Source organism: Anoplolepis gracilipes, chromosome 2, assembly GCF_047496725.1.
Source record: "Anoplolepis gracilipes chromosome 2, ASM4749672v1, whole genome shotgun sequence".
Taxonomy (NCBI): Eukaryota; Metazoa; Arthropoda; class Insecta; order Hymenoptera; family Formicidae; genus Anoplolepis; species Anoplolepis gracilipes.
The window spans coordinates 11,293,858-11,318,791 of record NC_132971.1 but is presented as its reverse complement, the minus strand read 5'-3'; the positions used below and the strand labels follow the sequence as shown (position 1 = coordinate 11,318,791).

General features: G+C 36.3%; 1 protein-coding gene across 1 annotated transcript in view; it reads left to right on the top strand.

Moving 5' to 3' along the window:
* Gukh (NHS actin remodeling regulator GUK-holder) overlaps positions 1-24,934 on the top strand; it is an 86,724-nt gene that overhangs the window by 44,559 nt on the left and 17,231 nt on the right. Inside the window, exons 2-5 of the mRNA XM_072886765.1 lie at positions 17,738-17,994; positions 22,266-22,432; positions 23,055-23,255; positions 24,285-24,851. Of these exons, the coding sequence (XP_072742866.1) occupies positions 17,738-17,994; positions 22,266-22,432; positions 23,055-23,255; positions 24,285-24,851 (1,192 nt within the window). The remainder of the gene's footprint in view (positions 1-17,737; positions 17,995-22,265; positions 22,433-23,054; positions 23,256-24,284; positions 24,852-24,934) is intronic.

Below are 24,934 nucleotides of genomic sequence, written 5' to 3'. Positions count from 1 at the left end.
CGTTACACAACTTTCTATTTGTATACAACATTTTTTCTAACTTTCATAAAAATGACAAAAAATTCCCCATAAAATTGAACATCATTCTAAATTGTCCTCCCGTGCAATTTCCACAAAAATCCTGCGGCAGCAATTTCGTCGTCGCGTATGACGATCCGCTACTACAAACGATCGACTCGTCCAACGGTCTCTTCCATCCGCGAGGAATTCACCGGGTGCCCGCGCGAGAGTTGCCCGAGTGTGTGGGCAAACAGGCCTGGGGCCAAGCCATCTGCCCACATATATATGTGCACGTGCGACGAGCAAACGAGAGAGGGACGATGTTCCATCCACGTGTGTGTAGCACGGGATGACCTGTAAGCGCGGCATACTATATCTTTCATGGTGTGTTGCTTCATGCGCAACCGGATGGATCTCATCGCCATCAGATCGTCGCCTATCTAGCCGAAGAAAGCCGGACCGCGGGTTTAGAAAGCGTCGCTTCGTGTGATCCCTCGGAATTGGGTAATAACCAAAATCCTTCTGACAACCGTGACGACATAACCGGAGATCCGAGTCTCATCCCTATCATATGTTACCCGTTTCTCTCATCCTTTCTTCACGCTTTTCCGCTGGTTCTCGTAACACGTCATAGCGGCGCATAAAGTTTTCATGTGCTTGTATTATTTATTCTCTTTTGAGAAAATATAAAATTGAAGGAAGTAATATTTGTACAACACTCTCGTACAAATAAATGTATTTTTTTTTTTTACATCTATATTTCACCGTTATCGCAATTTATCATCATATCGAGAACCAGTTCGCCATTAGAGCTTCCGAAACTATTATCATAACCAGGATGGCGGCCACGTGACATGGGAAGCAACATATCACGTTGCATTAAGTCACTCGACGACATTCGCTCTAGCAGGCGGACTTTGAGAGCTCGGATCCACATGTAAGAAGGATCGAACTGTGGAAAGACGAAAACGATTACACGTGCAAGTATTTCTACTGTAAAGAAGAAACTTCTACTTGACTCGACATATGTGCTACTTTTTTTTCCCACCGAACCATCAACTACGCGGCTGTGAACGCGGTAATCCGTGAAAGACGAGGGTTGTGGAAATCTTTATTGACCAAACCTGAAAGAGGCAACACCCTTGCGACTTGCTTGAAAGAAAAATGATTCGCCGCTTATCGCACAAGAGCGTGATATTCTATCTTCTATGATAGCTATTGAGACCGAGAAAGGAGTTATTGAAAAGCAAACTTTGATAAAAGCGCACTCGATCGGGAATTTCCATTGATGACGATAACGAAGAGACGGATGGCGAATGAATATTCGAATCTCAAGTAGATATACATAGGTAATAAGAATACAGAAAGTAGAAGAATACACAATAATAAAAAAAAGATAATAATACAAAACACAAAGCAATATAAAGCAATAATTTATAATTATTAATAATTATTTAAATATTTATATTAAATATTAAAAAAGTGTTAATAAAAAAGGTAATAATATAAAATACACGAAATATAAAGTAACAATTATTTAAATATTGAAATTAGATTGCACAATGAAAATAATATTTAAGTAAATAAATAATTTTAATAAAATTGGAGATTAAAATTTTTTATTAAAATTTTAAACTCTTTTGGCTCCGAAAGTACTACTGTGTGTGCAATGTGAATTTTATTATTATTGATAATATATTTGAAAAAAAGGAAATCATTATTTCTATTTTAAATCTCATCATAAGTAACTATCATCCCATGCGAAAATATAAAGATACTCGCTAATGCATTCGTCGCACGTGTCACTCATTTTCTTACCTTCTCGTGTGGAACGTGAAAATCGTGGAGGAGGGGGGGAGGGAGGCAAACTCGAGTTTCTCAGTTCTCCCTGTTATTGTCATCCACGTAACGTGACCGGTTTATGCAAATACAATACAGTAACTGCGAGTTTACCCGACACCACGTATGAGTGACCTTGCGCGCTGAAGTCTATCATTTATTCGTAGCTATGACGTGATTTACAAGAGCCGGAGATGATTTACAAGATAAACGGTCGCGGATGCGTGCGCAAAGAGAGAAGAATAAAGAGAATCGCACAAGAACTCAAGAACATGAAAAATCAGCGACAAAGATGTATAGCCAATTATAGGCCTATTATAACCATCATTCCTCACTAGATTTAAATTCTAACAGTATATAAGTGTGTACAATACGTAAATAATATATGATTTCCAATATTACTTATACAATATGTATGAATAGTATTGTATTATCTAATTATTCAACGCTGAAGAGTAATGCAATATTCATCAAAACTTTGACATTCGATATAAAAATATTAAAAAATAATAATAAAACATGTGTGATGTCATACGACACTCAAATACTTGTATAATACTTTCGTATTTAAAATCATGTGAGAAATATTTTTGCTTTAACACGCGATTTGAACCGCAGAAAAATTTTACCACAAACTGCAGCATATTAATCGAGAATCGTAGAAAGATTAATTCCGTTGATTTAAACGGTAAACGCGCGACTGCTTCCTGATGGGAATAATACGCTTATCACCCGACGAATCCGCATTGCGTCTCGTATCAGGAACCCGACAGCGCGATTCGCGATGTAAGCAGCGCGGACACAAGTCGCCCGGGGCCGACGACGAAGGAGAGGAGACGAAAGGGAGATGTGTTGCAGCATGACCGAGCACCGGTCTCGAGGCTGACGTATCGTGTATGATTCATTGTAATTGTCAACGACCGCGTCTATCCATCCATCCATGGCGCGGCCATTTGTCCAGCGACTTGTCTAACAGCACAATGCACGTCTCCTCCCGTCGATGGTCCCGCGCGTCGCCCTGATGAGCGTCGCTCACCCACCCACGCGGGAAAAAAGCGCGACAGCTATCGATCGACTCGGACCTTCCTTCTCTCGGCCAATTACGACGACGAATAAACAAGACGGTCAATTTTCGGACCCTAACGAGCTCCGTTTATCTGCCTATATATTGATTGATGGAGCGCCTAGATTACGAATGTAATTACTGTAATTGCTCGCGCCGACAATGGGAACATTGTGATAAATCGAACTCGCGGATGCGAGACCGTTAATTGAAATAGAGAAGAAGTAGAGAGAAAGATAGAAATCAATTTAATAATTAAGATGCCAGTTAAAGAGAAAAAAGGGGAGAGATAATTACTTTGGCATATCACGTTTTTCTTGAGAATTCAGCCATTTCTCATCGAACACAAATGTCTCCGATAAGTATATGTAATGATAATGTAATGTGTAATGTAATGACGAAGCTTTATCTCTTGTCTATAGTGTCCGGGAGGCGTTTGTCAAGCGTCTTGAATGTCTTCTGTCAGAGCAATTGGTACTAATCTCATTTAACTTTAACTAGTAAGTGTCCTCGGCTTTTATCCCTTTGTCTGCCACGGAGATAAGTGCCATTTACGGCGCCAGTTTCATTCGTAAGATGATCGATTGACGGGAGCAAACAATGAGACCCGGTTCAATGTGAATATACAAAACCACTGTCATAAGTACGACGATACTCTGTGGGTAGAATCGTAACGTGACTGGTCCTTGAGTCAATATGAGATGAGAGATTTAATGGTCTCTTAATAGTCCATATTAAAAACTGATTGCAAAAACTCCCGCTATTCAACTTTGCTTGATTAATATTATCTCAAGAGGTTCATATTAAGAAGATATAAAATATGTATTAAAGCATAATTCAAATTGTATCGGTCTAATAATTATTTACTAATACAGTCCCTACAACGTTTTTTTAACTTTTGAAAATTGCGCGAATAAATTATAAGAAATATATGCAGTTTAATCTAATTTAGTAATTTCGATGATTAACTTTTCATATTACTAAATCTCACTGAAATTTTTTGTTGTTACTCGTGTAACTCGCTCATATCTTCGTCAGAATACAAAGCAACGTTTTGTCTCAACAATGTGAAAGTTACGCGAAATTTATAGAACCTTAGCGTGTAACACGTGTCGATGAAACACTCGCAGAATGACTTGTTTTGCGTGATCCCATTGCTTGGTGCCCTTTAATTATCATTTGGCGTGAAATAGAAGATTGATCTAGAACTGAGCGAAAACATTTCAACACGCGAGTCGCAGCACATTAGCGTGCCGTATCTATCTTGAATCGTGCCAGGCATCGCTCGATTGATCAGAGTTGGCCGGCAAACGATCAAATCGTGACGAGGAGCTGTTTAAAAGTTTTATGATGCGTCTCGTGATACATATACATATATATACCGATGTAGGACGATGGTTACTAACCTCGTCTACCGATCGCCCCCATCTCGTTTTTTTTTTCAGCTACTATGTCACTGTATAGTAATTTCAGTTATTATTATTAGAGACTTGCAACGCATGTGATTTAATAATATACTTGAATATAAAAATGTTTGCTGGTATTAAAGGAGCGATATATCTAATAAAAAATATAAATTTAAATAAATAGTAAATTTAATCACTATACAAAGTAGTAAAATTAATGTTTTTTAAAAGATAATAACTTTTTAATATGTTTCAAAATATAGAAAACGTTAGAGTCCAGATAAAACCTCGTAATTTTTTTTGATTTAATGAATAAATGTGCCTGCATAAATGTGTCTAATTGCTTTTTATTCTTCTCTCAACGATTATTACTATGTTCTTGCATAGAAAACTACCGTTAACTCCTTCTCCTCTGTATGAGAAATGGAAGAAAACCCGGCTCTCTTATCGTCAATTAGCCAAAGTCTAAATAGAGCTAATGACACAATGCGCTTCCTGCCGGCGGTGCAGCTTCAGCACCGCGATTCGCGACTTCAAAGGGCCTCCCGCGCGTCCGTTGTTTTCCTTTTGGTACCGCCCTCGGAATCGCGATCGCCGCCGGCATTAATTACCGTCCAGATCGAACGTACCTCCCATCGCTCATCGTCCTTGAAGTTGTTAATCTTCTCTTTTCGATCTCGCGCGCGCGTGTACTCGGCTCGATTTCCCGCGGGGGAGAGAATGATGCGTCGTTATCGGTGAAATTGCCCGGTACGGCTACCGAATTTTGCGTGTCCCGTCGACGAGAAATTAACCACCTTACGAGCGGTTAAGTCGGACGAGACTTTCATGGAAATCGAACGGTATTGCCGAGACAGACCGATAAAATCGCGAGTGTGTGTGTGTGTGTGTGTGTGTGTGTGTCCTAAAAAATTTAATATTATTATTTTTATAGGAAATTGAAACAGTTACTTTCTACAACAGTTTTTCCACTAAAACGTTTCTATTAAATATTGCGTCACTTGTTATTCTTAATTGGCGCAATTTTTTTTTTGATATATTTATATCATTATTTTTGTAGGAATCAAACTGACAGATCGATAAAATCGCGAGAGGGAATATATCTCATGTGTCTTAAAAAAATATCTCTCATCGGAAAAAAAAAAAAAAATATATCTGGCACGTTATTATACAGAAACGCGTCATCGCGTACCGAATGTCCTTCATTTCCATATTATTTAGAATAGAAATCGAACTTTCCTTTCCTCTTTTTACTCCGCCAATGTTGAAATAATCTTCCATTATGCAAATCGAATTCGAAGGGAGAGAAAGCGCGCGTTTCGGCAGATCGGCTCGTTTCCACAAGCGCAAGCACCCGGCTTTCTATCTTTTCCCGATGAAATACAGTCGTCCAACGTATTATGGCAGCGCGCACCTATACGTCGCAGTGCGACTTTTAAACCTGCCTACACAGTGCAGTGACCCTTAGCTGCATTGCTCGGTGCAACTGAGTGCACCGCCGAGCATCGCGGTTGTGTGTATTCAGTGTACGGAGAAGATTGCATTCGAGAAGGAGAGTGGGACCCCTCTCTGTTTCGTACCTCGGGACCGCGAAGATTAACGAGCAGTTCGCGGAAAATGGCGGCTCCGAATGCCGTTTAAGTGAGACTCTTTGTCTGTCGCTGTTTTACAGTCGCCCGACGCGGACAAGCATACATTGATATTGAATGTCTACTGATAATGGTGTTAGGCTGAGCGCAAATATTAAGCGGCACAGAAAATGACATTGTCTCACACGTGACAACCATCATCAGTTCTTTCACATGAATATGTAATATAAAAATATCCATTTCAATTCCACATCATTTTTTTTCTTTTTTTTCAATAAGTTTTTAAAAAGATTTTTAAAAAAGGTATACCTAATATATATATTTATAACAATATTTTTTCTATAAATATATTGTATTATTAAATTAAATAAAAGTACATTTAATACACATCACACAAAAATATTTTAATCATCGATAATGGTTGACAGATTTATAGTTAGAATTTAATCGGGAATGAAAGACACACAACATAAGAAGCATGCCTCGTAAGAAAAGAATGAAAGAAAGACTGCTATCTTGTCTGCGGAAACATCCTATTCGAGAAATGAAAAATTAGGTCACTTGTCCGCTCCGACGAGTACCGGAAATTACGAAATAATTCTTGCGCCACGCGAAGAACGACGTCTCTTATGTTTGCTGTGTCAGCAAAAGAGTTGAGAGTATTTATCTTGCGCGAAGTCGGAAAAAAAAGTTATGTCATATAGTATACACAAATAGTTATTGCAAGCATACCTTACGACAAAGTAAAAAAATTATCAGGTGTGAAATAGAATTTCGGTAACGAATACTTACAAGAGTTACAAGTTTAAAATGAACCTTGGGAATTGCGTTTACACACCGTTAAAATGTTGCTAACGCAAAGATTGTGCGGAAATATATATATATCGTTAAAAAAGATGGTCATCGTCAGCGAGTAAACCCGCTAATTAATTTCATTACCTCGCAATATACGGGGTAAACGACATGTCGGATATTCCAATTAACGTAAGTTCGTGTCTGCGAGATAGCTGTAATAAGTCCGACAGGCAATTTAATTATTCCCTGTTAATTAAACGAAACTAAAAGCAATCTGACTTATCGGCAACGATACCAAATCGAGATTGTTCCAGTTTTCCGCGTGCATGAGACGAAATAACAGAGGAAGAAAAGAACATACATTAGCATTTTACAGCCGATCGCAAAAAGTTTAACAGGAACCTAGTCGTTCATATATTAATGATTATAGCAACTAGAATGCGAGCCAACTCATAATGACAGTCGAGGTCGGACGTCATTTTTACCATCCCTCCCTTCTCTCCCTATTTCCGATGTAAAACAGGATACGTGAAAAAAAAAGAAATTAATTAAACAAGACATTACGACGTTCTCTTGTGCGGTCTCACCGCACAGGACGAAAAAAGGATTGCTTGATTGACAGAATTAGATGAACATCAACCGCGAGACTATAATTTAATCCGATGTTTATCCGATTTCCTTAACACCGTGTTGTCCAATCAGTTGACAATTAACACGAGAATTCATTAATATAATATGTCATCGTAGTGTTCTAAATTGTGAATGCGTGTGTATGTATTACGTGCTATCATTTGACACATCTACTATAAATTTTCTCTTTGACATGTTGTATTATATACATATGTATATATTCATGAGATACGCGGGTGATACTGATAAATATTATGTGATAAAATTGATTAAAAAGCATATAAATTTAATATTTCTGAATAATTAAGCGCAACTATTTACTTATTACATTAAATAAAAAAAAATAGATTAGTTATACATATACATATTCCTCTGTACAATAAAATATAATACAGAAAAATAACAATTATTATATTTCAAACAAGATTTTAAAGTCATTCAACTTTTTTGTATAAGTATTTGCAATTAATTATTTAAAAATAACTTTCTATTCTTTTTAGTAAAACTATACTACTTTTTTTTCGTGCAATATCGTGTCACAATATTTTCTGTCACGTGACACGTGAAAGCCAGTATGAAAAGTGAAACGATGTTGCTGTGTTTCAACATCAAAAACGAATCGCACGACTGTATCAGGACCACAATTTACCCCGACACATTTAATGTCAAACGGATCTTAAGTCTACCTGTCATTCACGCGTCGCATCAACGACTCCATCGATTCACGATCCGCCATCTTTGAGCCATGAATCATTGAATAATTCATAATTTACGGACCGAGGGGGAGAAGGAGCTCGTTAAAGAGCTGCGAGTACCTTTCCTTGTTGGTTCATTCTCGTACGAGCAAGTGAGAGAGAGAGAGAGAAAGAGAGAGAGAGAGGAGGGAGAAGAGAGAAAGGAAGAGAAAAACATAGAGAAAAAAAAACTAAAAAAGAAATCTACGCTTTCGATGCGACACACAAAGGTACACCCGCTCCGAAGTAAGAATCTCGAAGTCGTCGGACGGGTTTGTGCCCGTACCGGATGCCTCTATCTCACGTTTTCGTTCTTAGATGATTCGAGGACACACGTGAATCGCATTACGGTCATCTGTCTTTCGCGTCGCGTCCTTCGCATATGGATATCCCGGTATAATTCGCGCAGTCTCATTTTTTTTTTTTTTTTTTTTTTTTTTTTGTTCAGAATCGTGATGTCATTTGCCCGTTCGTGCGAATCAATCAATCATCTTGCGACAAGTGAATTAAAATGATAATATTTTTATAGGCTTCTTGTATACTAGTAGATTATTTCCTATTGTTATCATATGGCTGTGTAGTATATGTATATTATACATAATCTCTCTTTAAGATGGCAAAAAATATTAAAATCTGTTTAATTTTCCCTCCACCTCTCCGAATATAAATTACTTCGCGATCAAAGTAACAGCGGATATAAAAGGCGTATCATCGCGTATGCTTGCGAATATATGTATATCGCGAAATAAAATCTGCATATATCAATTACGTCCATATATAACTTGCAATTTTGTACGCATCTGCTGTGCTTTAATCTATAATGAGGATCTCTTATTTCGAGATCCAGATTCGCGATGCTGAAAAATTTTGGCTGCGGGTCGCGATATTAATTGAAACATTAGGATTTTGCGACGAATATGAAGATTACTGTTGAAACTCACTTTTTTTTTCTTTTGAGCCAAGGGTCCACGTGTATAGCTTGAATCAATATTCTGTTAGGAAGCTATCGACTCTCGATCTTATTTTCTAGTCGTGTCAGTTCTCGACTCTGATCGGATGAGCTGATAGAACCTTACTGTCTCTCTGCCGTCCTCGTTCCGCACGATTACACGATCTGATTTCTTTTGAATTGCAGCAGAATGGAGAGTAATCGGAATTTACATAGACGAGTGATATCAAGGAGATGATACGTTGAATTATATAGAATGATTCTAAAATAGCCAAGTTTTGCAGATGTATTCTTGAAACGTTTTCAAATTTTTCTTTTATGGAAAACATTAACAAACCTTTTGAGAAAATTTTATTGAAAGAAAAATTACATTCGAAATATGTTATTAAATAAGAATTATAATTATAATTATAATAAATAATAATTGCCTACAAAATCTGGCGATTTATTTCAAAATTATCCTGTAATATACCCTTATATACTATACAATAAAATCATTGAAACATCTGTTTTAAAATAGATTGATAGATGTAATATGATTACTATGCGCAGCAGTAGTATGCATGCAGTTGTCATACGTTTGAGATCAGTTATCCATCATTTTAAACCGGTGAATGATGTTCAGAACTTTGGTATTAACGCTTCTTTTATTATGCCAATAAACGCTTCTCGTCAGCACGCAATCCAGCCGATCAAATTCTACAAAATGTCTTTGGCCACCATAAACTTGCGTTTCAGTTTGGTATTAACGAGGCCCCTTCTTTACGTCATAATACACGCATTCAATAAATTCTCGCACTCTACGTTTTGTATTTTCGAGTCGTTTCATTCTGCGTGCACGGTCACTGCAGAAAATGCATACGACGGAACAACAGCGTATTTTGGTAATAATTTTTTAAAAATATTATATTTAAGAATATAAAAATTTTATAAAAAAATATAAGTATAGTTAATTAACAAATGTAAGAGTAATATTTTAGAGAAAAAAAATACAACCTAAAATAAGGAAAAAAATTAAACTTTTATTAAAATTTTTTAAAATTAAAAAATTACGATATGTATATTCCATTTATTTTCTTAAAGCGATAATTAATTAAGAATAATATTAAGAACATTGTTCGCAAATTAAAGAGCAGCTTCTAAGCCTATTTTATAGCGCGCTGCAATATTGAATTAAGATTGATGAAATCGGATCCGCGAAATATTGTTCGCACTCTCGCTGCGCCATTTGGGGAAGTTAATGGGATTGGGGAGATGGTGCCAGAATATTCGGACAGGGGAATACGTCACTCTTTTTCGCAGGAGCGATGTCCTGGCAAGCAATCGGGAACACCTACCGCATTCTGACAAGCCCCGATCCTGAGAAACGAATACGAGTCCTAAGAGAAAGATCTCGCGCAACTTCGTTCAAACATTATTCATGTTCTCTCTCTCTCTCTCTCTCTCTCTCTCTCCGCCGAAAGTCGAATCTATTTCCCGACGAAAGTAAATCGTAGCGAGAGCGTGGTTGCGGTTGCGTCGAAATATTATCTCTGTCCGCCGTTATTTTGGCTGCTCGTAAAAAGCTACGATAATAAAAAAACGCGTGTTGCATCGACTTCCTCATAATATGTGCACGATAAAATTTTATTTTCTCTCCTCCTCCTCCTCGATATACTCAAGATATTTTTTAAGATGACTTTTTATTTTATAACAATTTGCTTCAAGAGAAGATGAGTATTTTCAATGTATAACTCTAATATTCAGTTTTAATGCATTTATCACTATACCTTTTATATAACACTTTTTCTTTTTTATATTTTTATTACAATTTTTTATTTCAATTAATTACGAAATTAATTAAGAAATATGATTAAGAATTTATAACTCTAATATACAGTTTAGTGCATTTACTATACATCCTATATATTTTTTTCTATTTTTTCTATTTTTTCTTTTTTTTCTATTTTTTAAGATGACTTTTTATTTTATAACAATTTGCTTCAAGAGAAGATGAGTATTTCCAATGTATAACTCTAATATTCAGTTTTAATGCATTTATTACTACACCTTTTATATAACTTTTTCTTTTTTGTATTTTTATTACAATTTTTTATTTCAATTAATTACGAAATTAATTAAGAAATATGATTAAAAATTTATAACTCTAATATATGTACAGCTTAGTGCATTTACTACATCCATACATCCTATATATTTTTTTCGTTTTTTATATTTTTATTGCGATTTTTTAATTCAATTAATCGTGAAATTAATCATGAAAAACGATAAATATGTGAAAGTCAGAATATTTGTGTATTAATAGTTGATTCTGAAAAAAAACCTGTCGAGTCTTATCAACAATGATTCCGCTATCAGAGATTTGAGAACAATCGGATTCTCTGTTTTCTACGGCAAGAAGAATCAGGTGCGAGCCTGCGAATAATCTCGGTAGCGGTAGATAGGCCGGAGCGCGCAGGTCGACGGTTATAAAACGACGGAAATTTATTGGGCCAGCTAACATATAAGCGGGTGTACACACACGGGGCCCGGTAGTGAATGGCGACGGCGGCGACGATCTTCGGAGGCTCGGCGGGACCGAGGGGACGGCAGGGCGCTTCTCGTTGTTCTCGTCGTTTTTTCCTTTTTTTTTTTTTTTTTTTTTGTGAGGCCTCGTCTCTCTCGGACCTCGCACAGGACCTGTACGAGGACTGGTCCGCGATCTACCGTAACCGCATTCCACCTTACCTCACCTTGCCCTTCGCCCCCTTACTTCTCCCGGACTCCCTTGTGCCTCACCGACTGCCTTCCTCTTCTTCCTCATCCCTTTCCCCCTTTTCCCTTGCCCCCCTTTTTCCTCCCGTTCCTTCGCGCTCCTCTTTGCCGCTTTTATTCAGTCTTTCGCCGCGCAAACTCTTTCCTTCTTCGTCACTTATTTTCTCTCTCTTTGTTCCTCTTTTCTCTTTTGCTCTTTCTTAGAGCAGAATCTTTTCAATTCCTTATTCAGCGATAATTATTAAAATTATTCTGTTTCGACCTCCAATCTAGATGCAATGACTTTAGATATTACGAATAATTATTGTGTTTTATTAAAGAAATAGTAAATTTTTTTATTTACTATCAGCATATCTACGTTTTTGAAATGTTTTGAATTGTGGTATTGATTAATCAGAATCGAGTTTTGTAGCGCATAAAAAATAAAAATTTACATTACATTCGAAAAAACTGCAAGTAACATATTTATCTTATTAACAAAATCTACATATCAAAACTAATAGTACGGTATAAAATGGAATGCACCGAACATATTTATGAACTTGTGACGCGGAATATTTTTTACGTATATACATGATAAATCACAGAGGGATATAATCCCTACACAAGCGTATTTATTTTCTAAGTAAATATTATTTTTTTTAGAAAAGAGCAGTCTTCCCTTTTCCCCTCACAGTTGTTTCGCATTTTCTCTCCCTCTTTTTCTTTTCTGACGAATATGGCGTGCAAAAGAGGGGGGTTCAAAAACCAAAATGCGTATCCGGCGGGCTCCGCGCGCGAACTTGTTTTGCTCGCGATTTACACGAGGTCCCGAATTTGCCGCGGGTCTGTGTTTACCTGGCCGCGAAACCCCGGTCTGAATGCGTGATGTTTGATGCGTGCTTACGCCGACCGTCAGAGGCCCTGTAGGCACGACGGAGAAGAGAGTTAGAGGGAAGAGAGAGAGAGAGAGAGAGAGAGAAAAGAGATAAACAGGCCCAGGTTGGTATTCGAATATACAAGCGTTACGTGACGACCGGCCGATGGTACCTCTTTCCCTCTGCACAGGTTCGTTCCCCGGAGATTCCGGGTTTTTGTCGAGAAGATCGATCGGACGATCTCTCTCTTTCTCTCTCTCTTTCTCTCTCTTTCATACCTTACGCGGGGCCTTAAGACAGCCTGTGGGACGTGTCGTAATTACAGACCCACGATAGAATCGCGGGTCTGCCGATTGTCGGATTCTCGTTTGCATTGCGCCATATATACGCGTGTCGACGGATACAATTAGCCCGACATGACGACATGAGAGAAGAGATGTTCGAGTTAACGTAATTATAAGTAATCGTTTTACGACGGTTACATTGCTAATTATTATTATTGTATGCGAATTTTCTCTCTCTTGGTCTTTCCATCATGTAACAATTACGTTACTCTCGTTAAGATCATCGCCTAATACATCATTGCGTACGTCACGGTATTTCACCTTATATCCATCTTTGATTCTCGAGATACTACTATCTACGTCAATTTATCATCGACACAAATCAACACTCGCATCACGTTATTCGCATTCTCCGAATTTGTAAAAAAAAAAAATCAATTGTATCCATGCAGAGTCTCTGTTCAAATTATAGAGAGTTGTAATAATTAAAATAATTCATTACAAAGATCAACTATTAATTATGTGATATATACCTAATCCTTATTTCATGGAAACAAAGCAACTTGTCGCGATAATTATTAAAAAACTCAAGTTGTGTCCTAATTCTAATTTATATTCAAGACAAATCCCAATACTTGTTCATAATATAGGCAACATATCGGTTAATTTTAATTGGTGAGAAACGCAACTCGCACATACACGCGGAGAATCTACAAAGTTTAGAATTAATTAATTCTAGGCACTTTGATAAAAATATATAATCATGGCTTACTCGCTCTAAAGAAGGAGACCAGAATAGAGTGTAAAGAGAGAGAAAGATAGGCAAGCATGAATTACGCGTTTTCTTGATATCTTGGTTTGAGTCGTGGCCTGCGAGAAGAGGCCGGAGCAACCGGTGAGCCGTCTGTCGGTCCTTCTGAAGGGCCGCGCGAGCGGCCCTTCGGGGCACTTTGCACAACCGAGGCTCATCGGCTACAGCGGACCTCCCACGGGCCGACCGGCTCTTCACCATCGGGAATTTGCCTGCTCCTCCCCCTCGTCCTTCTCCTCTTAGCCATCTTCTTCTTCTCCTTCTTCTCCGTCTTTTTCTCGTCTATCTGTTTATGTTCTTATTCTCTCTCTCTCTCTCTCTCTCTCTCTCTCTCTCTCTCTCTCTCTCTCTCTCTCTCTCTATCTCTTCTTTTCTCTGTTCTCTTTCGACTTGTCTCTCGATTCGTCGAACTTATACTTCTCTCGTGCCATGCGATCGACGACGATTCCACGCTTTCGCTGGCGGTGAATCGAGAGAGTGGAGCGATTCAAGAGAGATCCGCCGGATGTTGCGAAACCCAATGTCTACAGCGTGACTCTCGCAGAGTCGAAAGTACACGTGAGATTCGGGGAGATATGTGGAGAAAAATAAGATAAAAGAGAATGTGTAGGAAGCAATAAAATGAAAAGATAAATAAAATCTCTACATCTATTCTTATCTTCTGAACCTTGCGAATTATCTCTTTCATTTATTTATTAAAAGTTTGCAATCTCTAAATTTATTAAATATTTATCTAAAAATCTCGTAACCATATAAATGATAAATATTTATAATTGATTAAAATTTATTTGCTTTACAAAAATAAGCAATTGTTTGACAAATTCCACAAACAACTGAATCCAGTGATCTAAAATGATACATGCTCTCCAGAATACTCGCGAGGGTACTGAATAATTTCGCGTTTCTTACCAACAAATTCTACCTCACGATTCTTGAAGTTAAGTGCATCGAAGCGGTTCTATCATTACTTCCTGGACCCCATACGTCGAGTTACTATTGTAATTAACTGATACTGGCCGTGGTTACAGTGGATCGTGCTGATTTGTGAGAAACTACGACGACTAGTTCGAAGCCTATTATTGCGAGATCGGGGCAATGCATACTCAGGTGGGCGACTGTTGCGAACCACGATATGTAGTGCTCGCCCGATGCAGTCTGTCTATCCCGCTCATATTTCTATTCTCTCATGACCGAGCAACCTGTGCAGCCGGCCTTGACTCGTAACTCGCTCTCTTCTCTCAGCGTCTGCAAAAAATCTCTCGAGTCCGGCCCTCTTTTACTAACAACCGTGACGCGCTTAATGCCGTTCGCCGCGAGTTTATCGAGACGAGATCCCAAGCTCTGCAACGGAAATGCATCCAAGCGCGTTCTACGTCAACGAGCGATCTAGCAGCGCTGTGTTTTTTCGACCGAAACAGTATCCCTAATATTTTATTTCACCCCATTCGCGTCTGAATGGAAACATCAGGGATGCGCGATTACTAATATTTGACTTAACAAAAGTTGAAGTAAAATCTGTTTTTTTTTTTTTTCTTTCAAAAAATAAGAATTAATTATTCTCTCTCATCTTATTTCTATTGTTTAATTGCAACGAAATCGTTCGATTAATTCGTGACAACCAGTTAAAATACAAAATTGACATTTGTATCAATAACTGTTAAAAAAATGGCGCTTGCACGAAGATAATAATTTTTTAGGAATCCGAATGCTGAAAGAGAGCTTCGGTTTGAGCTCTCGATTATTCGCACTCGCGATGAGATTGCAGAACATCATGGATGGAAGGTCGATCCCTCCGCTCGTCCGCTCGGAAGGTTGTACCAGCCGTGTAGTTATGTGCATCGGCTTCCGAGGTTACAGACGGTTAGTAAGAAATACTCCACGGACGATTGTATCGAATCGGACGAAGGCTCGACGAAGTACAGGCGGGTCTTTCTCTCGCTCGCGGGCCGCACGTACTCGCATCACTCTGTTTATACATTGTAGCATAAATGTGCCCGGAGCAGTCGTGCGATATTACTACCTTGCTGCGTAATGAACCGTTAGCTTAACTCTTAATGCCCAAGTATTCCAGAAGCCATTTGGAGCGTGTATGCCGAGGGATTGATAACAGGAGATATATATGGAAATTTTTAGCTAAATCCATTGCGTCCGAGTTAGTTCATTTTTAAATTTAAAAATTTCTAGATTTATCGATCTCACAAGAAATAAGCTGATGAAAAAGTTTAGCTTCTAAATTTATAATAAATTGGGGAATTGTATTTTCATTGTGCAAAATTTTTTATTTTTCTATAAATATATTTTAGTAAGGAAAGATAATGTGAAGTTGTATAATAAAATTGTAAATTTATTAATTTTTTTAGTTAGCTCTCTATAATATTAAAAGACAAAACTGATCGCATTTCTGTAAAGTGGCTTTACTTTTCATAACAACGGTGCGCAAATCGAGCATTATTAGATGCAGCGAATCCGCGGGAGAATCGAGACGGAATTCTAAAGGGGTATACGAACCCTTTCGCGTGTCAGACCGATGATGATTAACCCCTCGCTGCATTGTGCGAAACAAAACGCGAACAACGAGAGAAAATACAAGAAGCACGCGATAATGGAAGCACTTTATAGCGCGGCGAAAGAAATGTGTGTATGCAAATGCATTGTCATAAGCGTCGTACATTGCAGGCGAGAAAAACTGACTAAAAAAAATCAGCAATTAAGGATCCTTCTGTACAACGAAACTAATTGTCGGTGAACATAAAGGGTATTTCATTGTTCTACGATCATATTGGCGATAAAAACGCAAGTCAGACGTTATGACTCATCTGTCACTCAATTCATATATTTCAGGTATGTGTGTGTGTATATCATGAATTTGCATAATTGTGTATCACCCTGTGTAGGTGGAACCTTCGCGATAAAAGTAACAGTATATTTCAAAATTTCCGATATTATTTGATAATACAAAGAATTGCAGAAAACATTCCAATTGAAAAGAAGTTAAGAAATATTAATAATCAATAATAAACAAAGACGACAAAATTTCGAGATTTAAAAATAAATTTCAAGATTTATTTTATCCATTATGACTTACGTGTTTTTCAAACAAACGGTTACTTTATAATTTGTATGCATTATGAGATCATTGTCCCTAGACGTGTAATTGAAAACATTAGGAAGGGCCTCATTGTCGGAAATTAAGGCCCCGGCTTCGTCGCACGTCACGGAAGAAACCGTTTCTGAAAACAACCGGAAACGTCGAATCAAGCGTGCCCCTCGAAGCGCGGGTGGCATGAGTCAAGTTTTTTACTGATTCCACGCCTGTGCGGCTGCATGCGATGCGGTGCAAGAAACCGTGAATGGAACATGTTTACAGTTAAGATATGTCAGCGGCGTGATATCACCCGCCACACATGACCGGCAAAAAGTATATTATAGAGCTAAAATGCCGCATTATAGGACGGCGAGAGAAAAAAAAAGCCACGTCTCGTGAGCGTCTCTTAAATTTGATATGAGACGCGCGAAACATTCTTTTTCCTGCTCGTTACTGAACCTTTTTTACTTATCGTAATAAATCTTTTTTCCTTTTCTTTTTTTAAAAATTACTGTACATGCTTGCATTGCAAATATTTAATCCACACGAATATATAATCATGAGTCAATATAGTTCAATATGAAACATTTTTTTAGTTTATATATATTTCATCAAAATTTTGATACAAGCATGTATTCGTGTAGTAGATAAAATTAAGGAGACATATTCCAAACTATAATTTTAATATTTATAATATCCCATATATTCTTGTATATTATACATATAAAAAAATAAATATAATTTATCAAACGCATAGATGAAATGATCTCAAAAAAAAAAAAAAAAAAAAAGAAAAAAAAAAAATATTCTCATTACATGTAATATGTCTTGGAGATAAGATACGAAAATTGCATAAATACGTAACTATATGTAACGATCTATGAAATCGATATTCTTTTGGCGATAAGGCAGTAGTTAAACTCGTATTCTTTGTGTTATAGCGGAATCGGATATCTGCACTTTCGCGGCGAGGACGGAACATTTTCACGTCACGAATAAACCATCGACGGGACTGTTCACGATGGATACGAGGCCGAGAGCCCTTAGGGAACTGTACGAGCTCGCTGCCATAGTCGCCGTACGAAGTTTGGATTCCTTAAGGAGGGATGGCAGCTCGATGGATATGTTCCTCTGCACACCCGTACTTGGTAAGAAACGACGGATTAGGGATCACAGCCTCGACATCGAGTCCAGAGTCGTAAGTATTCTATCTCTATTTATTATAAATTCCAATAAAATAAATTTAAATTTTTGAATTACTATAGATACTTGATTAATCAATGAAATACTTTGAATAAGCATTTGATTAATAAGGCAAAGAATATTGTGTATTAAAACCAAAATAGCGTCAAATAGAGCTGTACCTTATGTTATTTACATTATCAACATATGATTTATATTAAAATATTTATACTAAAATTCAAAACCTATTTTCGGTCTAAAATAAGTTCATAGCAAATTAGATTTAATCGCTTTCCGAGCCTGCTTTACTCGAAAACGAAAAAGATTTTTTTTAATTTAAATATCATCTCTAACAAAGCAGTTATTTTTTGATTATGTATTTGGAAAATATTATAGATTCCAAAATATATAGTTTGTCACCTATAATTACACACATACACGTACACATACCATTCTACATTTGCACAGTTAATCCTTTATTCAAAGAAATGTAAATCTTAAAAATCTTTTTTAATTATCCTGATATATTTTAGATTAAATTATATAAATCTCGTCACGCATTAGCCAACTCCTATGCATATTTGAAATTTATAAACTATTCAAAATAGGATAAGATATAATTTTACTAGAACAGGATATCTACTCAAATCTTGTGAAAAAATTCCCTGAAAATTCCTTGATTTTCTCTGCATTTTTATTCAAAATTCCAAGAAAAGAGAATATTTTCAAGATTTTTTAATATAATTTTTAATATAATATTCTTTAAAATAATTTTTTTATTACATATATTTTCTAATGTTTTTTATATATAAAGGAAAAACAGAGCCTCTTAAGTTTCAAAATTTGTAAATATACTAAAAAACCTGAATAACCTTCATAATATAAGTATTTTTCACTTGCATTAAGTTTTAATTTCTTTGTCATTAAAAATTATAAATTAAGACATTGAATATGTAAACAAGAAAAAAAAAATATTTTTTAAACTTACTAATTATGATATATTTTAAACGCACATAATTTGTTTGACTAACTGGCGTCTCACTGTGAAAACTTACTAATTATTGAGAATTCTGACTTTATTTTTAATAATTCTAGAATTCTTAACAAATTAAACAAATAATTCTGATCACTAAATAAAAAAAATGCTCAGGACAAACTGAAACGCCAAGTTCATGCTGCGTCTCACTTTGCTATCTGTTAACAATTTTTTTAAGCATTTCTTGTCAGATTTTAAACGCTTGAGAGTTTCTCAATAGTTCTACAAAAAAATTCTACGTGTAAAAAATATTAGAGTATTAATTAAACAAATTAAATTACCAAATAAAATGCTGATCATATTTCGATTCTATTCTATCGAGTGAATTCTATTGATTAATGAAATTTCACATTATTCTGCAATCATTTTAATTTTCAGAGAGAGAGAATTCTATACATAAAAATTATTTATTAAACAAATTAGATCATATTATTAAACAAATTAGAAACGCTAAATGTATAAATACCGAGATAAGACACTGGTCATATTTCAATAGTTTTATCGACTTTGAGATTTTGTGTCAATATGTAAAAATTATTTTTATATTCTATTTTTTTGTAATTACTTTTAATTTTCAGAGAAGACTCTAGGTGTAAAAGTTATTAGAAAAATTATTAGAATATTTATTAAACAAGTTAGATTGGCCGAGACGCCAAACGTACAAACACCGAAATGAGGCGCTGCTCATATTTTGATTGTTCTATCGGCTTTAAATGAAATTTCATGTTATTTTTTGTGTCGTTCTGCAATCACTTATATACTTTCAGAATTCTAAATATGCGTAATATTTATGAAAATATTTATTAAACAAATTAGATCGAGATGCCAGTATAACACGAAAATCTCATTTAAAGCTGATAGAACTACATATCGAAATACGAATGAATCTCACTTCGATACTTACACGTCCAGTCGCATCTTGGTCCATCTAATTTGTTTAATTAATATTTTAATAATTTTAATGCATAGACATTTTTGTGGAACTATTGTAGAACTTTATACCGTTTAAAATCTGATAAGAATGCTACAAAAATAATCGAAGGACAAAATCAGACGCAGCATCTGAGGACGTCTCAGGTCGTCTTGATTTTTTCCCCGATCATTCTTTTAACGGCAAACATTATTTGTTTAATCTATCAAAAATTCTAGAACTATTAAAAATAAGGTCAAAAACTCTCAAATTAATAATAAGTTTCGACAAAATAGAACGCCACTTTCACACACATGGCTAACTATTTACATTTACAACATGAGAACAAAATGATCAAAAAAAAATTTTCGAAAAAATTCCGTGAATCCCAATAAAATTCCATTTGAGACTTCCTTGATTTTTCCAAATGGAAAATAAGAAATCCCAAAAATTTCCAGATCTTCCAAGTTTTTTCAAAGAATACACCCTGTAGAATCTTGTAACAACTTTGTCACAACGCACTTTGTTATTATTTAATCACTTCTTGCCACTTTGCAATGAAATCTTTTTGACGGGTGAGAAAGAGCGTGCACAAGCAACGCATTCATACGTATTATATTTTTTTTCTTAATGAATTACGTAACGATACTCGATTCGCCGCGATTACACTGTTCCCGTTGACTTTGCAAAATGCGGAAAAAACTGAATATCGAATTAAAAGGCACTTTGGTTGATATCAAATGACTTAATGCAAATAGATCACAGACTTAATAATACACGACCTAAGACATTAACTTTGAATTGCCAGGCAAAGTCAAATCTGACCTCTTTGCCTACTTAATTTGACGTAATTAACTTTCACCGTATAATTGAAGAGTTTTTACAGTCAAAGCCCGTTTTCTTTGAAACAGTTTCAGTAATTTCCCCGAGACCCGTTCCCTCCCTCTTCCCCCATTTGACGTTAAATCGTGTACTTATTTTTTTCCCTGAACTTGAACTGTCAATGGGTACAAGTTAAATGGAGATTGTCATTTGCGATATAATTACGATGTGACAGTAATACTGTACTTAATAAGCAGAATAATGTAAAATAAAAACATATTCTTTTCGAAGGTTCAAAATAAAAAATATATGATTGAATATATTCACTTTATAAATATAAATTTATACATAAACATAAATCTTTTTAATGTTCATTAAAACAGTCGTTATCTTAAATAATGCAAAAGTGACAAGTATAGTTTTTATATTAATTTATTAATTCACACTTAAAATAATTATATTTAGCATTTTCGATTCAACTTCCTCTATTCTGTAATTTACAGTTAGTTCAGTTAAAATGATGTAAATAGCTTTAAATATCATTCTTTTGGATTTACTTCTACGCGAAATTAAGATCCTTACAATAGCGGTACGCGATCGTTTTTACGGATCAGTCGCGAACAAGGGCGAGTACGTCGTGTGGAAAAGTTAGCGGAAGGTTGGAACCCGATCCTTTCCGTATTCCGTGCGTGAAACTCGCCCGACGAGGCCGACGAGGTCGACGAGGTGACATCACGACAATGGTTAACACCCACGCGCGTAAAACATCTCGCTCGCTCTTCTTCCTCCGCCGGCGTCGAGTTTCCCGCGAGGTAAATCGCGGGAGACGACCCTCCTGTTGCGAGGTAGAAAGAAAAGGAAAGAATCATTTGTCACGCACATTTACGGCGCCGGGTCATGTAACAACATCAAGCAAACACGTACAACTTAGCACAATTTTTTACACGGTGGCATAAAAAACATATTGTTTTTTCAAATGCTATTCAAATATTATATTATATTAATCATATATTATTAGGTATTAATCAAACATTAATTTATTGTTATAATATTATTATAATAATAATCTTATTATTAATAAAATATTATTTCAAATATTATTCTTATAATACTGTTTAGCTAGTTAAATAGATAGACTCATTGTCAGTTTTGAAACAATAAAATGAGAGTTATAGAAAATTAATTGTGAGAGAAAGAGAAATAATATAATATAATATTTCTTTTCTCTTACAAAGTATTCTTATTCTTTGTAATATTTTTAGTTATTGATTTTTCTATTATATTTTATAAATATGTCGTCAAATTTTTTTTTAATCTTCTATACATATATAAATTTCTTTAAGTTCATAAATATATTTTCTATCTACATTCTCTTTCTGGAGAAAGAGAGATACGTTAAACAATATATATGGATAATAGATAATTATATACGTAATAGCGTAAGAAACCGTGCAAAAGAAGGTACTTGATAAAGAAAGAGGGCGGTGACTTTATTGCGCATATCATTACTCTGTTGCAGCCGGCTGCTATCGAAGATCTACGAAGATGGACATCCGCCGAGGCACTCGGCGACGTCACCGTACCACCGGACTGCTCGTCCAGGATTCTGGGCGACACGACCAGCGACGATGCCGTCGATCACAAACTACCCAGCCCCGAGGAACAGGTTCAGGCTATCGCGCTCAAGTAAGCGGTTTATCTCAATACTACATTGTTTGATCGTCGATAGAGGAGAAATGTAGAAACCGTAAAATAGACAAATGTCTTTAAATTATCAAAAACATGATGCTTGATAATTTAGAAGAATATTAAATAATATTAAATGTATAAAAAATGTTATATGCATTAGTATTTGCTTTGTACACTGTCATCTCTGCATTAAATTTTAATGCAATTTTTTATTATATAATTTAGGATAAATTTTGTATTTTAGAAATTATTAAAATTTATAAAGCAATTGATATCGTATAAAACAAAGAAATTATTTTTGAATCTTAAAAAATCTCACACTGTTTTAATTTAAAAAAAAAAATCAATAAAAGTTGAAAGATTGCCAGAAAAGATTTGAGAATACAAAAATTGCTGTTTCCTTGAATTATTCATAAAAAATTCACAAAACTAGAGCATGAAATCTTGTATAATTTATACTATAGAAATATAATAGGTCTGTATAAAAGCCAAAAGTCTATCTCACTACTCCTGTAGCTTGATATGTTCTTTGCCCAACCTATTCAGAGTTTTGTACCAATGACAGACTGATGAGCTTCCCTTATTGTGATCCTTTGTGAAATGTATGCTTTCATCGTAGATTCCCGGCGGAAATCGTAGCGGTGGATGTGAGCGGACGAGGTTTCGCAAGAATGTCGATGAGGAGGAAGTCCTTGCTGTCAGGGCCAGAGACTCAGGAAACGGCGGTTAAAAGGAGATCGCGGCCACGCAGACCAAGAGGAAAAAGACGAAACACAATCGCTGGTACTGACCAGAAAGAAATTCGACAAGCTATTGGAGGGTTAGTATTTATTATATTTGATTCTGCGCGATTCTTAATCAAAACATTTTTGAGAATTTTTTTTCTGCATATGTTTAATTCTTATAGGTCACATTTTTTTTGTTCTTATTTATTAATATCTTGTTGCAGTTTTAACCGTCTCGAAGTGCTTGAAAATATTAATTATTCGTGTTATTAGTACTTAAAAATGTTACAATATTTTCTTAATTCAAATAAATTACAGAAATATATTATTATGAATTTTAGAGTTAATTAACCGTAGAAACTGATAACTGTTCATAAAGAATGTTGCATTTCAATGAAAAACACGAACGTGACAATATATCTCATAATTTGCTGAAATAACTTTTTTAAGACTGTTTCTGTATACTAAAGATAATTTTTTATCGTTTAAAAGAAAAAAGATTATCGAGAAACTATCATTAAAAAGATTAATAGATCGACCACCGAATGTCTTTCATCCTTTCAACTTTTACGACATAATAAATATAATATATTCGTATAAGAGAGAAGAGTCTATATTTTGCTCGGATCTATCTTATAGGATTATTAGCTATGCGTAGCAATTTTGTTATATCGTTATATAGATATGGACCCGAAGATCTATAAGATCTTCGAAAAGAGTTTCGAAAGTCGACGATTTGTTACGCTCGATAAAGCACGCTCATATTTTCTCAGTCGTCCAAGCACGAAGAATCTCCCGGTAACTCTACCTTTGTACTTCTATTGCCGTGATAATACTCACGGATCATCTTCGTATCACCCGTTGTCGCACACGATATCACGGACACAATCTCCCGATCACCTCCCACGAGCCCTGATAACTCGTGACTCGCAATCAAATTGAAATAATAATACAGCCGGATAATAAATCTGTCATAAAGCCGTACATCGCGATTTATCCAATTAATCACGACACAATCTCTCTCGCGTATAATTTTCTCTCGCTCCTTAAAACGCCATGCGAATCGCGTTCGCTACAGCACCCTACATCATGTTCACATCGTTGAAATTATTTATCGCCGACAGGGAAACGACTGGCGACGAGCCCGAGGAGACGATGCCAAGCGCCACGCCGAGAGCTCATCGCTCAGCGAGCACAGACATCCTGGGTTCCACGAAGAAAGACTCGCCCACGGAAAAGAAATCGCACTTCAACACACTGAAGGCTTGGGGCATGTCCAGATTGAAGCTGATCAGTCCGAAGTCGAATCAGCAACAGCAAGAAACGACGACGTCGCTCAGAGACGCGGAGAGATGCGAGCAGGCTCAAGGTCAAACGAGATCGCCCGAGGAGATCAACATCTACGAGACGGTTACCACGAAACGCAGGAGAGACAAATCGCACGAGAGGAAGCCTAGCTCGTCCAGCTCGAGTGGCAAGAGCACGGCTAGCATACCGGTGTCGGTGCCCAGTACGGACAACAGACAGCCGAGCGTGAAATTGCGCGAGAGCGCAGCTCAGAGACGAGAGCGGCGGAAGGGCAGCAACCGCGACGACGCACCGCACTCGAGCTCTGGAAACTGGAGCGCCTCGTCCGAGAGCGGAAGGGCCAGCATAGGCAGCGAGACTACCACGACTACGCATCAGCCCAGGTAATGTAGAGATCTCGAAGAATCGAAATTATTATGCGCCTTGATGATTTTCAAGGCACCCAGGTAGCAAGCACGCGACATTT